At 42.4% G+C, this 17,269-nt stretch overlaps 1 protein-coding gene across 1 annotated transcript in view; it reads right to left on the bottom strand.

The window, feature by feature from the left end:
* EPHA4 (EPH receptor A4) overlaps positions 1–17,269 on the bottom strand; it is a 104,803-nt gene that overhangs the window by 55,269 nt on the left and 32,265 nt on the right. The window contains exon 4 of the mRNA XM_041475715.1: positions 7,904–8,059. Within this exon, the coding sequence (XP_041331649.1) occupies positions 7,904–8,059 (156 nt within the window). The remainder of the gene's footprint in view (positions 1–7,903; positions 8,060–17,269) is intronic.

Raw genomic sequence — 17,269 nt, 5'->3', positions numbered from 1 at the left:
GGTTGTCACACTGCATTCAGCCTGCGTTCGCCTGACAGTGTGAAATCAGAAGGAAGCTTCATTGGCAATTCCCACCAGACATCAGAAAACCTCAAGCATGTAGAAAAGACTTTAATCTTCTTTAACCATTCCCACACTCTCCTTGAAGAAAATATTACTTCTTTTTTGAGGCAGAAAAAGAGACCTTAGCTTGAAAGGATTCAAAATCATTTTAACAAACAAAAAAATATTAAAATACTGTATCAAAAATAAAACAATAACCTGCTACAGTTCGAAACTTTCTAACTTCACCCTAAAACTGTGAAAGCCCTACAAAAACACTGTTAAACGCAGCTGTGTGCCAGATATGGGTGTTTGCTAATCAAAGTCAATCAGGCAGACCAGCAGACCCCAACGGGCTTTGGACCAGGACTGACAAAAGGATCCTCTTTATGAGCCTGCTCCAGAGACCCTGACCCTCTTCATCCGCCCTGATTTCAAAGGGAACTCGGGGTATTCAGAAATCTTGAGCTAATTTGCTACATAATAAACAAGATTCATACAACAGGGAAGGTTGCTATGACACACCGTGGTTAAAAGGAGCCCAGGATGAACTGGCCTGTTTTGAATCGGCAGCTTGGCCTTGGCTGCACTACAGAGGAGCAGCAAAGTCTTTGATAAGTTAAAGGAGCAGCAGGCACCTGGGAGCAAGCATCCAACTGCCTAATAGCAAGAAAACCTGACTAGAAATGCTCTAGCAGAAGCAGGGAAAAGTTTAGCACATCTGCTATACAAGATCGGAGAGCCAGCTTTTGTGTGTAACAGCAAGAATAAAGAGTCCAAATAAAGAGGGTACAAAAAAAACCCAAAAAAAAGGGGAAAAAAAAAAAAAAAAAAAAAAAAAAAAAAAGAAAGAAAAAAAGAAGGATCCACGCAATGAACACTTCCAAAGATCTTTGGAGCACATCTGCAGAGAGCAGTGAAATGCCAGTGGAAGCACGTCAGGTGCCTTTGAAAGGGCTGGCTCAGGCACAGAGAGGCAGCACCAGGCTCTGCTAAGGATGTTGGTCGTGTTGCCAGCCTCACCCACGGGGTCACACTGCTGATCTCTCAGCAAGGCCTCACCCCACTGGTACTGTATGGATGGCCTTTAACAATTCTAATCAATGTTCTTTAATTTGATCATGATCCTCAAATCATCTCACTGGGGGCAGGGCTGAGCGTGAAATAGAGAGTACTTCAGAGAGTGTGAAATAGAGAGTATTTCTCTACTATTTGCAGAGAGGATACAAAGAAAGTAATTATTAAATAATCAATGTCTTTAAACACCTTAAGTTCACTGACTAAATGTCTGGCAAAGCCGTGCCAGGCACAGTGTTCAAGAAGAAGCACTTTGGCCTCCTCTTTCCCTCTCATAAAGCTTTATTGAACCTGTACAGCAGTGGATCTGTCAATGATGTTTCAACATGTGAGCTGTGATGACCTTCAGGTATGCCTTTGTTGTTGGTCTCTAACCATCCAAAAGAAAAGTTCTAACACAGAGTAAATACCTGGGGTCCTGTACATTTAAGCTTGCAAATAAAGCCCACACTTTCCCGAGACAGTTGTGTATGTTGCTGCCACTAATTGCTTCTTTCAGCAGTTGTGGACAGGTCCCCTGTTGTTGTGGGCTAATTCAAACAAGAAAGGCAGCTCGGACAGCCCTCACTTCTTGCCTGCCTGGCTATTCCTGACCATTTATCACCATAGATTATGTGTTTTACAGCTGGTGAGACCAAAGCCAACAGGCCGCAAGATGCAGCAGTCACTTAAAATACCAGTAATCTGCTCCATTTCCACCCTCTCTCCTCTCTGCATAGTCAGCTTTACAACTGGGTTATAATAAGGCAAATGATTTGGTAAACAATTCTTCATTTATTTACTTGGGCAAGATTCCTTTGACTTCAGCGGGAGTTCTGCCAAGCCAGGGATGCTGGACCAGCGCCAGTGACAAAATGCCCATTTCACTGGAATGTACGATTTCCTATTTACTTGCCAAAAGTAACCCAGTTACCAGCTTCACAATAGGCTTTGTTCCTTTCACCCAGAGAACAATCCAATTAATAGCTCCTCTCCTAAAAAGGCTAAAGTAGTTAAACAAAAGAGGTCCAGTTACCACTGGCAGAGGTGTGGGAAAACTGATGCTCACAGGTACCACTCCTTTGGGCTCCAGGCTTCTCTTCCAAGAGTTGCCATATAAGAACATTTTGCATTGTCACGTATGCTAAGCCATGTTATCACATCTACTCTAATGCACTGTGCTGCAGACAGTACCACATGTACCACTCACTCTTTCGAGATAAAAAGAATTCCACTGCAGAAACCAGAAAGTTATCTGACAGTCTGACAGGAAAGAAATCCAACCAGAAAAATAAGCTGTTCTGTAATTGGCCCAACTGCTGAATTTCTTATGCTGTTTGCCCTCTAATTTGCTTCAACAACTCTACAGAACTGGGTCCTGACTAACCAAATCAAAGCCCCCATTTAATTGAGTAAATGTCTCTGTTAATTTAAGGCTCTGGCCAGAAAATCAGAAGACAGCTAATAAACAGTTGCTGTATTTAAAGGAGTGATGATTTCAAGTCTACTGATTATAAACACACACTGTCAAATTACTCCCGTCTCTTCTCCAGCCATAACCACTCCCCTTCTTATTTAATTCCTTCAGCCCATCACCACACACAAGGGGAGACAGCTTTCTCCTTTGAGATTCCCATCACTCACAATCCCTTTCTCTCAGTCTGGCAGCGATGCAGCGATGGATGGTCCATTTTCCCAGCCTACATGGAGAAGGAAAATTATTCTCTCCTTACAGCCTACCCACTGTTCCCCCTGCTCTTGTAACTGCTGTACTACAGCTTAAAAGGCATTCTGATGTACTATTTACATAATGAACAATATCCTAGGATGTTTTAAGAACATAATAATTTACTGAAGGTGCAGACATATATATAAAGATGTGGAAGAGTTATTATGTCATAATTTAAATTCTGAAGATCAGAGGCTCTACTGGCATATACCTCCTACTACAGAGAACAGGGTCCAACAGCAGAGGACTGCAGTAGTGCCAGCACAAGTGTGGAAGTGTGGCAAAGCCAGTGCAAAGGCACCTACAATGCAGTAGCCAGCATGACTGTGTGGTGCATCCTGCTTTCCCTTTTTCCTAGCAGCCACAGTGGTGATAATCCACATCTGACTGGAAACTCAGAAAAGGAACAAGTTCAGTTGAAGGAAAAAAGAGCACATTTGCTTATTTATATTGTTTATAGTTTAAGCAATAAACTATATGTGCTCAATGTGCTCAAATAATCAGCTCCTATGTAATTACTCATTTGCAGCCACAGTTATTAGGTAGGTAAATTCACTCTTTTTTGAGAATGCAGGTCAAATATTTATCTCTGAGATATGTTAAATGTAACACAAGATTGAGTTAAGGGTATATATTAGACTGCAACATTAACAAAATTGAAGTGTTTAGACCTTTGAAACCTTTTTTAAAGGCTTGACCTTGGAAACAAATAAGGACAGTGTTATTTTAATGTGCATTCAAATTTTAACAACACAGTCACACAGCTCTAGTGGAATTCACATTGAGTTTCCACTGTAGATTGCTCATCATTTCATTATGGTTCATTATGCTGATAACTGTCAGAAAGCATTAGAAGCAGGAGCCTTGAGTAATAGCACTGAAATGGTAATTTAAAAACAATATACTTTCTGAAGGAAATACAGCAGTGCACTAAATTCAATTAGAAGAGGGGAATGTAAAGACAAGTAAGTGATGTTTGCTGTTTGAAGTCAGGCTATTCAGTTTCTTGATAACCTAGACTGGAGAAGGTCCTTTTAAAGCATGCACTCTTCTCTTGCATCTCACTACATCTGCTCTTATTATCTCCAAGCTTCTCCAGTATAAACTGTCTTAAATGCAACCACTTTTGGAATACTTCAAGGCCACGACAAAATATCAATCAATCCATCAGTCCCTGTTTGGGTGACACAACTGACTAAATTATTCAGGGTCATTTACTGAGGCAGACTTCAAGCTGGACAGTCCATGATGGTAATCTCTCTTTTGTAAAGGGCTCCCAATTAAAAATCATTAATAATTTGAATTGAACAGACAACATAAACAATACAAAACTGTCCCGTTCTCATTCATAATGTGAGCATTGTTTGTTAAGAATTAGAGAACCCGACTCATTAATGGTGGGGACACAGGAGCAACGCCCATTAATTTGGGTGGGAACTGCACCTGCCTGCACCAGGCTGCAATTCACAAGATATCTCCTTACAGAGAAGGGAATTCAGGGACAAGGACCACGATTGAGACTGATTTGTTTTCCTGCCTCATGGATTCATGTAAGGGGTTCGGCAATTTATTCTCCATTACATTGCTAACCTTATGAAAGGCCCTTCCTTTCTGCAAGTACGGAAATATCATGAAGGCCTGTAGAGTTGCCTTGACATTACTTTTGCAATGCTTCCAAAAGGGAAAGGTGTTTCCCATGGTTTGGGCTAGGTGTATTACAAGTCAATCATCCCATCTCCATGCCCAAAGCACACAGCTGACAAGCCCACTGTGCTTCAGAGCTCAAAGTCTGAATTCCCAAGTTTGGCCAAAGCAGCAGATCCAGGCTGGCTCTGCCCCTCACTGGTGACAGGCACATTGATGATTAACCCCAGGAGGCAAGTTTGAGGGGAAAGATGCACCAGTGAACATGTGTGTGTCAGGGTTCTGCCTGGCCTTTGACACAGCCCACTCTGCTCTCTCTACACCCACACTGCCACATTCTGCTCTTACTTGCACAAACTTTACACCAGACATAATCACTCACTGTAGCAGAGCTGAAATGGAGCAGAATACTAAAACCAGAGTTTGAGTAGATCATTTAGGAGCCTGATGCCTGGCTTACCTGAGGTTAGACACAGTTTTTACAGCTCAGCAAGGGACAGCAGTGTCAGAGAGTAGTGTCATGGAAGGGTAAAACTCTGGAGCACCCCTCCTGGCCAGCACACCAGGAAGTAGCCACTTCTTTTGTTACTTATCATGGGAATTGCAAGAAAGGAAAAGGAAGGGGAATTCTCTAATTCCCTTTCATCCACTAGCACAATCAGGCTAATGGAAAGTCCTAACAGTCTTCCTCCCCCAACCTAGAAGGCGAGATAAATGACAAGGCTAGCCAGTTTACTACTAAAGGAAATCAATAGCCAAGGGTCAAAGCTTTACAAAAACACATTCTAAGAAGGCTGAAGTTCTTCATCTTAAAAAGTGTTTAGGAATAATAAAGAAGGGATCAATCCACAGTCCATTCCAGGTGTTCTTTCCAAATTATCCAATGTTACTTTTATTCACCTGGTCTAATAGTTCTCCAAGTGAACAGAAACCTGATTTTACAAGCCAGTGGAGCAGAGTCTATCTTTTTGCTAGAAGAATGGATCTCAGATACTGTTTTATTTCTTCATTAGTGTGCCGTCACACTGAGCGATTACTAAATGCAGGCCTGAATGAGAATACCAGAGTTAAAGAGAGCATAATGAACAAAGAAGGTCCCTGATTATTATGGCTGTCAGCACAAGGGAATTGGGTTTGTCACCTGGTTTAACCAACTGGTAAGAACTGATTACAGTCTGAATCCCCCGAAAGCACCTTTGATGTTTATGCTCCCTTCTGTCTACACATCTTGTCAGGAAAGTCAGACAAACAGGGACCTTCTGAAGGCTCTTCCTTCAGCAGGGGCCCTCTGAATGCTGTCACTTGCTCAGATACATGGGCAGAAGGCCACTCAGAAGGGGAACATGGCAAAGGAAGAGCCCCCAGAGCCCTGGCACAGCTCGGCGGGCAGGGCTGAGCCTGAGCCCTGAGCAGGCACCACCCTTCAGCACGGCCACGGCCGGGCTCAGAGCGGGCACAGCAGGGCTGGGGGCACAGCTGCCCACAGGCCAGCTCAGAAACAGCTCCTGTGTCAGCCTTCACCTTGGATCACAGAAAAACAAGCCCTTCAGCTACAGGAAAATGCAAAGCTATGGAACAGGACCTCCAGAGACAGGCCTGTTTTCCAAGAGCAGGTGTCCATAGGATTGTGGTGTTGGCTTGCCTCTGCATGCAGAGCCCTCCTAGGCTGCTGCAGAGATGAAGACTGAGGACAGCATCATAGCCTTTGCCTTTTCTCCTTTCCTCTCTGTATTTTTGGGGTAAAAGACCAAGATCTTCAGCTTTGTCTTACCGGCCAAGACAGCAATGGGGAAGAGTGCCTGCAGCAAGCCCAAGACTTGACAAAAAAGGGCTAAGCTTGCAGGGGCACATTTTGCAATACCAGCAAACATACATATTATTTGCTTACAATTTCCCCATCTGGAAATGTTTTGCTCTCTCCTCATACTTCCTTAACTGCACATGACTATTTAAATTCAACCAGTTGATTACTAATTTGATTTCAATTTGGTCAAGATATCATTCACAAGAACCAGGGCTTTGAAAAACTTTTGTTGGTATAGTGTTATTCAGGGTGTACATTCCAAACAATAGTTTTGTTGTTGCAGAAAGACATTTTTCCTATCAAAGTGGTCATGTTTTAGATCTAGGAGTGTAAATTATATTAAAGAGAGCATGTTCTTGCTCATTTAGACAAGGTTTCACAATACAGTTAAAATCCATTCCCAGCCAATACTTGGCAAGGGATATATGCACCACTCTGCTTCCTACTAAGCAAAAGCAGCTGCTCTTGGCTATGCCCTGGCCTCCTCAACCACCACCCAGCAAAACTCGCTGCTGAAAAGAAGGAAATCACTGGAGAACAGCTGGAATTAAGGGGGTGTGGGGAAGGGATGAGTGCTAACTTAGTTATGGACATGCTCTGTTTCTGCCTTGTAAGGGAGAAATTAAGGTTTAAATAAATGAGTCATCTCTCACAAAATTAATTCTCAATATATTAAAACGTTACAAAAGAAATATCTCGGCCTTTCCTCACTCAGACACACACACACTCTCTCTACATAAATATACAGCTGAACTCCAAAAATCTGGAAACGCTTCCAATAGCTTTCAGGGAATGCCACACATGGATATCCCCCTGGTAAAATACAGCCCTTTCACTTATTGTTTCAAACTGCTCTGCTCCTCAGAAAGTGAAAACCAAAGAACTAGATTATCACAATTTAACACCAGGACATGCCTGGAATCCCAGGTCTTTGACTGCATGAGCCATTAACCAACATATAGGACAAGGAGTTTATCTAGCAACCCTGTGGCTGTGCTCAATGCATCTCTCCTTCTCCCTGATGAAGGCATTTTGGTGGAGCTAAAGCAAATTCCATCTGCTGCACATGATGTATTTCCCTACACAGACTAGGGGGGGTTGTTTCATTAAAGTTTAAGATTTATTATTACCACCCCTTTCAGAGTGACACTTGGGTTTCTAAGGGTCATCAGCTATATTTCAAGCAAATTAGAAATATAATGAGATTATAAATATTACCTGTTTACCTGAGGTCATACAATTACAAGGAAAGCTTTCACAATTTCTACAAATATTCGTATTTAAAGATATGAAAGGTGATGTGCTTTACTGGCCAGGTGCTCAGACTGGAAGTGAGGCTGTATTTTACTTCTACCTGTGTTACTAACGTGTCCAAGTCCCTCTTTTGTAACGGTGTCTCCTGGTTTATTTATACTACAAGCTCACAAGGGTCAGCACAACCATGCCACTATTAGGAACTGAGGGCTGAGAACGAACACTGACACTCAGAAGCATGACCACAGTGCAAACTGCATCTGCAAAGGGCCATAAGAGCTACTGAATGCTGCTGTCAGAAGCAGAGCTCTTTTTGGAGACAGAGAAGAAATGGGTGATAAAAGGGGCAGGAGATTGTTCAAAGACCAACTTACGAGTGCAGGGCATGGAGGCAGCATCGTTCTCGGCTCGGAAAAAGCCGCGATCGCAGGTGCAGGACGTGGAGCCTTCCCAGATGGAGTAGCTGTGGGGCGGGCATTTGGCACAGGCAGCATCTGTCGAGAGAGCCTTGTAGTATCCGATTTTGCAAGCTAGATGGAGGAACAGGAAGGGAGAGTGTTACTGGCCCGGGCTGTGATCATAAATTGCTAGCTTACTCATTCAAAATCAAGGCAGGAGACATTTCAAAGAGATCTAATGATGTCCTCTTAGCCCCAGGTGAAGAATTAACAATCATCACACTCTTAATGAGTAGTCCTACGTCAGGGGATACTGATTTCTAATTCCAACAAGGAGCCATTTTAAAAGCTGGCTTAGAGATGGCAAAAAAATTATACTCTTCTGTTGACACTGCCAGAAAATCAGCTGCCTCTTTGTGCTTACTGTGGAATTCCATGTGGCTTAACCCATGTCCACCTGCACCCCACACACACAGAGCGTGACAAAAGGGGCAATTGGGTTATTCTATGACCACTTAAGGAATGGCAGCTGACAGTCAGACACTGCCAATTTTTAAGAGGGAGCGGGACAGGAACCCAACATGCCCGGAAATGGCACATCTCCCTCCTGGCAAGGCAGAATTCATTTGGCTCTTTCTCCCCAAGGGAGGAGACAGCAATGCTCTCCCCTGCTCAAAGCTGGGGCAGAGCAGCAACTGCACCACTGCCACCCGGGCCCATGTGCAGTTGGCAAGCTTTTGGTGACATCAGCTTCATAAAAGCAGGACTTAGACAAAAGGCTACTTTTACATCACTTGGAAAAAACTCATTGGCATCATTAATAACACATTTTCATGGTGGCTAACAGGTATGTCATCCTAGAAATTTCTCCCTTGGCTAGAGAAAAAAGCCCACCATCACCACCACTGGCTTTTAGCACTGCAGAGAAGAGAGAAAATTCCCAGGCATGCAAACCAGTAAAAAAGAAAGGCTGTTCCCAGTATTTACTGTGTGACTCACTCCCACATCTTGTCATTTATCACCTACACTACCTTTAGGGTTCCCCTGCTACACACAGGCTCCTGTTGGGAGGGCATAAGCCCCCGCACAGCCAGGGTTCTCTCTTGCTGTTTCAACCTTCCCTTAGTCGCCCTCACTCTTTCCCTGCTTCTCTTACGAACCCTCCAGTGGGAAATGGAGAGGGATATTAGTAACACGTTTATAAAAGAGCTAGTTACTTCATTCTTATTAGCCAAAGCCATTTATGAAATGTCCTTAACAAGTCCTGGCTTTACGATGTGCCGCATGCCATGTGTGAGAGCACTGGGAGATCAGCCCGGTGTCACTCGCTGGGGCTGCCACAGCACCAGAGGAGCTTGGCAAAACACATTGCTCAGGTGACTGAGATTTACGCTTCCAGAGTTCACATGCGTCGTGGTATTAGATAAGGTTCGACTTGCAAGGTGTGTTTTGGCCATGCTTCAAACAGCCTTGGGGTTTCCATTAAAATCAGCAGCTACAGCTGTGGCAGGGAGAACTGCAGGGGTTAAACCCAGCCTGCCCCATGTCAGGATCCATTTTGGTCCCTGAACACAAATTCAAACCAAGTACCAGCAGAATGCAAAGGCAACACCTGGAAAACAGTTTATTCTGCCTGGGATGGGAATTGCCTAGCAAAACAAACAAACAAACTCTTCTTTTTTTTCTTCTTTTTTTAATACATAATTTGCAGTATCTGGTGAGCAAGTTGCTATATCACTATGTGTTCTGGGTTTAACAGCAGCAGTGAAGTGGTAGATGCTGATCTCAGATATTACTCCTGGTTTTCACTGTCACAGCTCAGATGAGAAATATGCCTAAGTCTGTGTATGACCAGGAGAGACACCCACAGGAAGGATCTTGCTGCCACATATAAAGACAAGGCATTGAAAAACAGAACACAAGAGGAAACCAAGCTGATTGCTTTTATCCACAAAATTCATTCTATTACTCACCATTCGTTCTATTTTAACACCAAACATGTAAACTCAATATTACTCTTAATATGAACATCATGAACCACAGAAATCATTAAACAGTGAGCTATCTTTAGCATATTTGGGGTATTAAAATACTTATCTATTCAACAATCTAGCTAAAGGCTGAAAATCCTATTTGAGTTATAACATGATTCTAGAAAGACTAGAAAAAGTCACAGGTAAAAATTTTTGTGACCATTCCTCCCTGTCTTTTCATACTCCATGGTTCAAAAGGGAATAGATGTATTCAGTCGGTTCTGCAAGGTCAACACTCTGTAACTCAAGGACCTTTTTCCCCCTTGTTTCATGCACTGTATTTTGTTTTCTACTATATTAAGCCAAGATCATTAATATTTCAAGACCTGAAGAAAGCTCTCCAAACACACTGGCCGCTCCTAAAGCACACACAGCCATTTTGCTTCAAAAATCAACTACTCCTGAAGACAGTTTTCTTCATTTTTGTGTGCTCAGAGATTCACCACATTTCACAACAGACATAAAAGGCATTAAAGAATGTGCTGCATTAAACCAGGAGTTCTCTGCCCCCAAGAGCTCCATGGTAGCGCCACTTAAAAACTCAAACCTAATCCTGTAAAAGCTGTTCTTAGCATGAAGTGCTGCTGACACACCTATTACAACTACAGATGGACTTTTTTTGGAAGGGTAATGATTTAGTAGGCAAACAAGAAGCCTGTACAGAACTCATTCCCTGGAAGTCTTTATTGCTTGCTCATGACAAATCTTCACGCAGCTGCTTTTCTAGGAAGGATTTGCTGGGTGAGACCCAGCATGAATGGGGTTCTTACACAGTTTTCGAAAGATGCCTTTGTAAAAAGATTAGTTCACATGTGCAATGCAAACTTTGAGTTCAATTCCTTAGCTTTGCCTTAATTAGTTCTTTCTGTGAGGTTTCTTTTTGTTTTTTAAAGGAGAAAATTTTTTTTCTCACATTCAGGTGACCCCCAAGTGTAACACGGTTACAATCGGCTGCACCACATTCAAGGGAAATTCTCAAACAAAAATATTTTCAGTTCACAGTTTTTCCTCAGAGCAAATCACATTAATTTAAATGGACATCAGCTTGAAATAATCATGCTGATGCCTGCAAGTTATAATATTAAAATCTATTTGATTTCTATTTCTCTTAAAGCAAGACAAGATCTGGCACACATTGCTGTCATTATTACATGCCTTTTTCCTTCTTTTTTCCAAATATATCAGAGTGATACATGTCAAAACTGCAAAAATTGCTCTAAAGAATTATGGAACTTCAGTCAAATCTAGCTGTAAATTTTCTCAAGCTTTTTTTCCAACTCTGTTTTCACATTAAAACCTGATTTTCAGACTTAAATATTGCTCAAAAAAAGAGAAAGAATACATGTGTGGGCTGCAAAGTCTGCTTGCTTGGTCTCTCCAAATGCTGAATTTTCAACTAGAAAATTTCAGGCAGCAATTTCAGATTTTAAAAACTCATCTCATAATGGATGGGGCTATAATCACATTCTTTTTAAACACCGCTACAACAAAATACTTGTATTAAATTGGTTTTAACTATTTTTAAATAAGCTATATTCTTGGGGTTTTCTATTGGGTGCAGGGAAATATTTAGGAAAATTATTCTTTCAAATTTAGAGTTGCTTAAAAATAATATCCCCCGGTACTTGCTCTTAAATTGTTCCTTTATCCTTGTGGAAATGGCAATAATTTCTTCCGAGTTTGGAAAAGGCTTGACACACCTAACAGTCCTTTAAAAAAAATAAAAAAAGGTGTGATGTTCACAAAAGGTTGGATAAAGAAATAATCCCAACCTCTTTGCTGACAAGTTCCTAAACCATTAAAAATGCAGTGCACATCTTAAAAACATCCCAGGGAGCTCCGGGCAGAAACTCTGGCAGTGCCTGGAGGCTGAGCAGGACTGAGGCAGGGATGGAGACACCCCTGAGCCCGGCTGGGATCTCAGCAGCGATGGGATGGGGAAGGCCCAAGAGGACCAACCCCAGCTGAAAACTGCTGGGCAGGAGCTCTGGCAGCAGCCCTGGACACCAGGGACCAAGGGCGGCACAAATCCTACTTGAAGCCTCCGCCTCTGCTGAAGAGGATTGCAACCAAGAAAATACTGATTTCTGATTAGGACCTAATAAAGTGACTAGAGAGAAAAACAAGCACAGAAACGTGGTTTTATTCAAGTAAATCTAGTTAAGTCAATAAAGCGATATTAGGAGCAAATGTGACAGAGGTGTTGTGAAGTGCTCACTCACAGAAGCCCCGTGGGATGCAGTCCTGCACAGGCCAGCAGCACTGGCTGCGCAGCCACGGCCACGAGATCCCTGTGCCAAAGGCTGAGCCCTCCACACAAGGAAAGGGACCCCAAACAGGACAGGACCACAACCAAACCATGCTCCTGCTGCACACCCTCCTGCCCAAAGGAACCCTCCGTACCCCCAAGAACATTTATTATCACAGGCAAGCAAGCAATGCTGCTGAAACCTGTGCAGTCAGATCAGTTGTCAGAAGACATGCATTCCAGTTCCCATTTCTTAAAGCAGAAAAATATGTTCACTACATACTCAAGAAAACTCAAAAATTCCTTGAGAAGCAATTTTGAATCAAATCTCTCTCTGCAGACAACAGAAGAGGGAAAACTACTTTTAAGTCATTGATTGTAGCCAACTTTAAAGAAAGACTCCAAAATAGTACTCTTGGTGAAATGAAGGACAAGGCATATAATTTAATAAGAGATATTTCAATGTCACATTTATACATTTCAGTGAGGAAAGAAATTTGTGTTTAAAGACTTGAAAAAATACTTTGATAGCACATTTGATGTGTTTCATCACTGGTTACTTTTTCTGCAGCTCTTCTCCCTGGAAATATTTTGAGCTCACATTTTAACTGCAGCCTTAAGAACAAAAAGTTTCTTTTACTTTTCCCCTTGAATGTTGTTCTTAGTCTTTAAGAGGATGGATTTTCTCTCTCACATTGTAACAAAACTACATCTGCCACATAAGAAGGTAGCATCTTCTTAGCTTACTTTTACTGTTATTACCATTTCTGAACAGATTTTTGTGTGTTAATTATAGAACTCAATTGTTTGGATAGTCTCTTTTGATGAGCTTTCTGCCCTGCACCATGAACCCCTCTGTTATTGTACAGCTGTTTTACTTCCAAATGCTCATCAGGGTTTTCTAATTGTCAAGCTGTCCCAGCAACCAGGTCTTTTGACCTAAAAGTCAAAGAAAGGGAGTCACCTTTGTCTCCCCAACATGAATACCCCAGCAGACCCAGTGGCCCCCCTGATACCTACCAGACAATGCCTTTCCAGATCATTGCCACTACAAGCATAATTGGGTTTGGGGTGAAATGAGAAGATTTAAAATAGGATGAATTAATGAGTTTCTTGTAAAATTAAGTCATTCTTCTGGTCCAATCTAATTACTCACTGTAATGCCCCTGAGGGTGATAAAGATCCTTAGAAGCCAAGCAGGAGGGGGAAAAAAAAAGCTTTCTCTTGAGCATTTCTTAAAAGTCAAGTTGTAGAATGTGATGTGATATACCAAATGCTCTTTCCAAATAACGTCAGATTCCTTTGATGTTCACACTGTAAGATCTTTGCCTCCTGTTAATAATGACTGCACTATTGCTACACATAAAAAAGAGCTCCCCATCTTTAGCTCGTATCTCTGATGAGAAAACCAGTATTTCTACACACATAAGCATGTATTTTTGATGCATGAGTGGCACAAGGAAACACAAAAATCCCACTGGGGAAGAGTCTAGACTGTTTGACTGCAGAGCACTTTTACTCCATGATTGGGTAAGAACTCAGGAAGTTCAAAACAGAAATAAAGGGACCTTGGAACATTAATGTAATATGATTTGAAATCCAAACTCTGAGTATCCACTGGACCTGTACATGCAGATACCCTAGCAGGTTAAGCACTCAGACCTCCTTTGCAAAGCTGTAGCATTAATCAAGTGGAGGAGCTTTTCACACACCCAATCTGAGCAACCATTAAAAAAAAAATAAATATCTTTGGTTATTTTTTACTCAGTACAGCTTCCTCAGCTACAGGTCTGCTGCTAGGGCTGTGGTTTGCTGATTTAAGTATGGAGATTGATCCCATGATGCCAGCCACAGCAGGACTCAAACATCTTTGGTAAATCTAAGAGTACCTTGCCTGATTGTGCATCCGTGGAGACATGATGATCCCTCACTGACAGGTGGCCAGATTTTTATTTGGCTCATGGGAGTCTACAAAGTCAGTTGCCTACTTCAGTTTAAGAAGTGAGCTAGAATGATCTTTGGTGTGGAAACAAACCACCATCACCATCTAAGGTCACTCATTGAATCCTCAGGAGGGAAAGGGATGAGGCACTAACTGCAAGGTGCCCATTGGCACAGCCTGTCAAAGACAGCAGGGAATGGCAGTGCACTGACATCAGCCAAATCCTGCTGCACCATCAGGCACACCTCACTTAAGTTCCTCTCTACTCAGTCCTCTCCTGTAACACTTCACTTTGACAGACTCTGGTGGACCTGCAGGGCCAGCAGCCAGCCAGTGAAAGCCAAGACAAAAAGGCATTCAGTACCTCTGCCATGTCCTTGGTCACTAGGTCTCCTTCCCCACTGAGCCCCGGGACCATTTTCCTCAGCCTTCCTTATTGTGCCTGCAGGAGCAGGTGTCCTTGGTGTCCTTCATATCCCACACCAGACACACTCCAGCCAAGCTTTGGCTTTCCCAACACCTCCTCTGCATCCTCAAGCAATGGCTAGACTCCAGAATCCTCCTGGGTGCTTCTCTTGTGTGTCTGAGCTGTGCCAAGGGCTCCCTGCCCATCCACCTTGGCCTTCTGCAACATCCCCTTTACCTTCTGCAGCTGCTGTGCATCTGCTTGCAGCAGCTTGTCCTTTAAAACCCACCAGCCCATGTGGGCTTCTTCACTGCCCTCCTGATAAAATTCCTGAACAAGCCAAAATCTTCTGGCCCGAATTCCAGAGCTTAATTTTTTTTCTTTTAATATACTTGAAATCCAAGGAAACAAACCACAAAAAAAATGAAGTCTCCAGCTCAGTAAAGGGCACAAGCACAACAGGACTGGACATCTGACACGGCAATCTGTTCAATAGAGAGCTACAGGCACTGACAAAATTCCCAGGTGTATGATACAAGAACCAGAATGGCCTATTAATCCCAGCCAAGGAGGTCCTGTTCACCTGGGTATCATTTTCTTTGCACAGCCTTCAGAGCCAATTGCCAGATGTTTTTGGCATGTACTTGGGCACTGCACACTGTGGGCACAGACCCATGGCCACGCTGCCAAATCCTCCCAAATCCTGCAGGGACAGGGTTTGTGGGTTTGGAGTGCCACTCCTAAGCAGCATCACTTCTCCTGTGTTTCACACAGAGAAACATTTTGCTTGTCTTCTACAGAAATATTACAAATCAACTTGTACCTCATGCAAAAGAAATATAATTATGCTGATAATGCAATCATTTGAAAATCTGCTTCATCAGTCCCCTTTTTCTAAAGAAACTAGATAGTCAAAATCCTAAACCAAAAAATTAAATACATATGCAATTCATAGGTTAAGTTTAATAGGTACATACATAGGAAAGATAAAAATTAAAAACTAGCTTTAATTCTTAAAAATTATTAAGAATTATTCTGAACTTTGCTACATAGCTGATAGATCACAACTGCTAAAAAGAAAAACTCTTCTTAAAAATATACGAATTTGAAAATCTCACATTTCTATGTTAATAATAGTAGCTTATCTATGCAACCCTTTTCTCTGCTACAGCTGTGGTGTTTGGGGGAGTAGATGGGGATAAGCTTGACATTTCTCACATCATGCTCACTGCTGGTCTTTGACAGCACCCTGATCTCACGTCAGCTCTGTCAACCCCACCAGCACACAAAGCTTCCAGCCCTGCACCAGAGCAGGGGGGAACAGCTGGAAAATCTCACCAAGAAAAATCAGCCCCTGGACAGAACACGTGCTGCATTGGGTTTTTGTCTGAAATAAAAATAAAAATAGAAAGCTAAAAATTCAAGGACTAGGTGAAAAAAAATTGTGTCTGAAAATAACCACAAAAAAAAAAAAAAAAAAAAGCCTTTCTCAGTGAGAAGTCAGCACTTTCCACGAGAAGTGAAAATCCCAACCTGCTCTGCTCTCTACAGGAAGATATTTGCTAGCACTGGCAGTGGCAAGCGAAGCGGCTGCCGGCCACCAGCAGGAAGCACTGGGGACACTGTGCCTGCACAGTGGCACAGGGACGTGTCCCTCCCTTCCAGGCAGCAGAGCACTAAAGGCACACACAGCTTCACATTCAAGTGCTTTGAGGAAGAGGAATGTGCTGCTGAATGGGGACTTGGCAGGTCACTGTTTGCATTTTTACTTTTAAAAAGTATTTGAACAATGAACAGATGCCCTGGTATGATAAAGCGCCCCTGCTCAGAAAGAGCAGCCGTGTCCTTTTTGGGAGCAGAGAGCAGCAGCACTGCCAGCACACTGACCCCAGTGCTCAGGGCATCTCTAGCACTGCTCTGAGCCAAGGGCTCTGATGGTCGGCTCTGCAGAGTGCTCAGGCTGTCACCCTGCTCTATCGCAGACTTCATCTAACTTTGAAAGTTTAATCACCTTTCTACAAGCTGTGAGATTTAAGGGATGAGTCAACTAATCAGTTTCAAATAATTACTCAATTAGAAAAACAAGTTGATGGATTCCCTTGAACAGAAGCAGCACGAGGAGAATCACAAAACTGACAGATTTTCAAGCAAACCTAAGATAATAAGGTGGGGTTTTTTTATTAAAAAAAAAAAAAACAAAAAAAAAAAAAAAAACTAAACAGAAAATCACAGTTTTTGTTTTTTAGCAACTACATTTTACAGGGGGGGAAGAAAAAATCCCTACTGAAGTTTTATGATATACTCCAGTGAAAGCTGATTAATTGGCCTCAATCTCCACATTAACAAGCCCTAATCCTCTTGTCAGGAGACCTGCTTACAAGCTTCTCTCCCCAGTGGTGTAAAAGCACTGATGAGAACAGAGATCTGTATCTCAAAAGTACTGTCCAGCCAGCCTGGGATTATCTCTCATCTCCTAAATCTTAACAGCTCTGTAGAAAGGCAATTAAACCTCCAAAGTTAGATAAGCCTGAGATAGAGCACAGCATCAGCTTGAGCACTTTAAGACAGAAAGGCCCACCACAGAGCTCTGACATGACTGTTTAAAATGTCTGTTTGCTCCTAACACAAGCATCAGCTCAGGGTCCTGGACTTTGCAAAGATTGTACTCGTAACGTATTATAGAACACCTAACACTTTATTCCCGTTATTTTAA

Source organism: Pyrgilauda ruficollis, unplaced genomic scaffold (assembly GCF_017590135.1).
Source record: "Pyrgilauda ruficollis isolate IOZ18807 unplaced genomic scaffold, ASM1759013v1 scaffold36, whole genome shotgun sequence".
Classification (NCBI taxonomy): Eukaryota; Metazoa; Chordata; class Aves; order Passeriformes; family Passeridae; genus Pyrgilauda; species Pyrgilauda ruficollis.
Note: the sequence above shows the minus strand (reverse complement) of the source record. Positions and strands in the feature narration are given on the sequence as shown.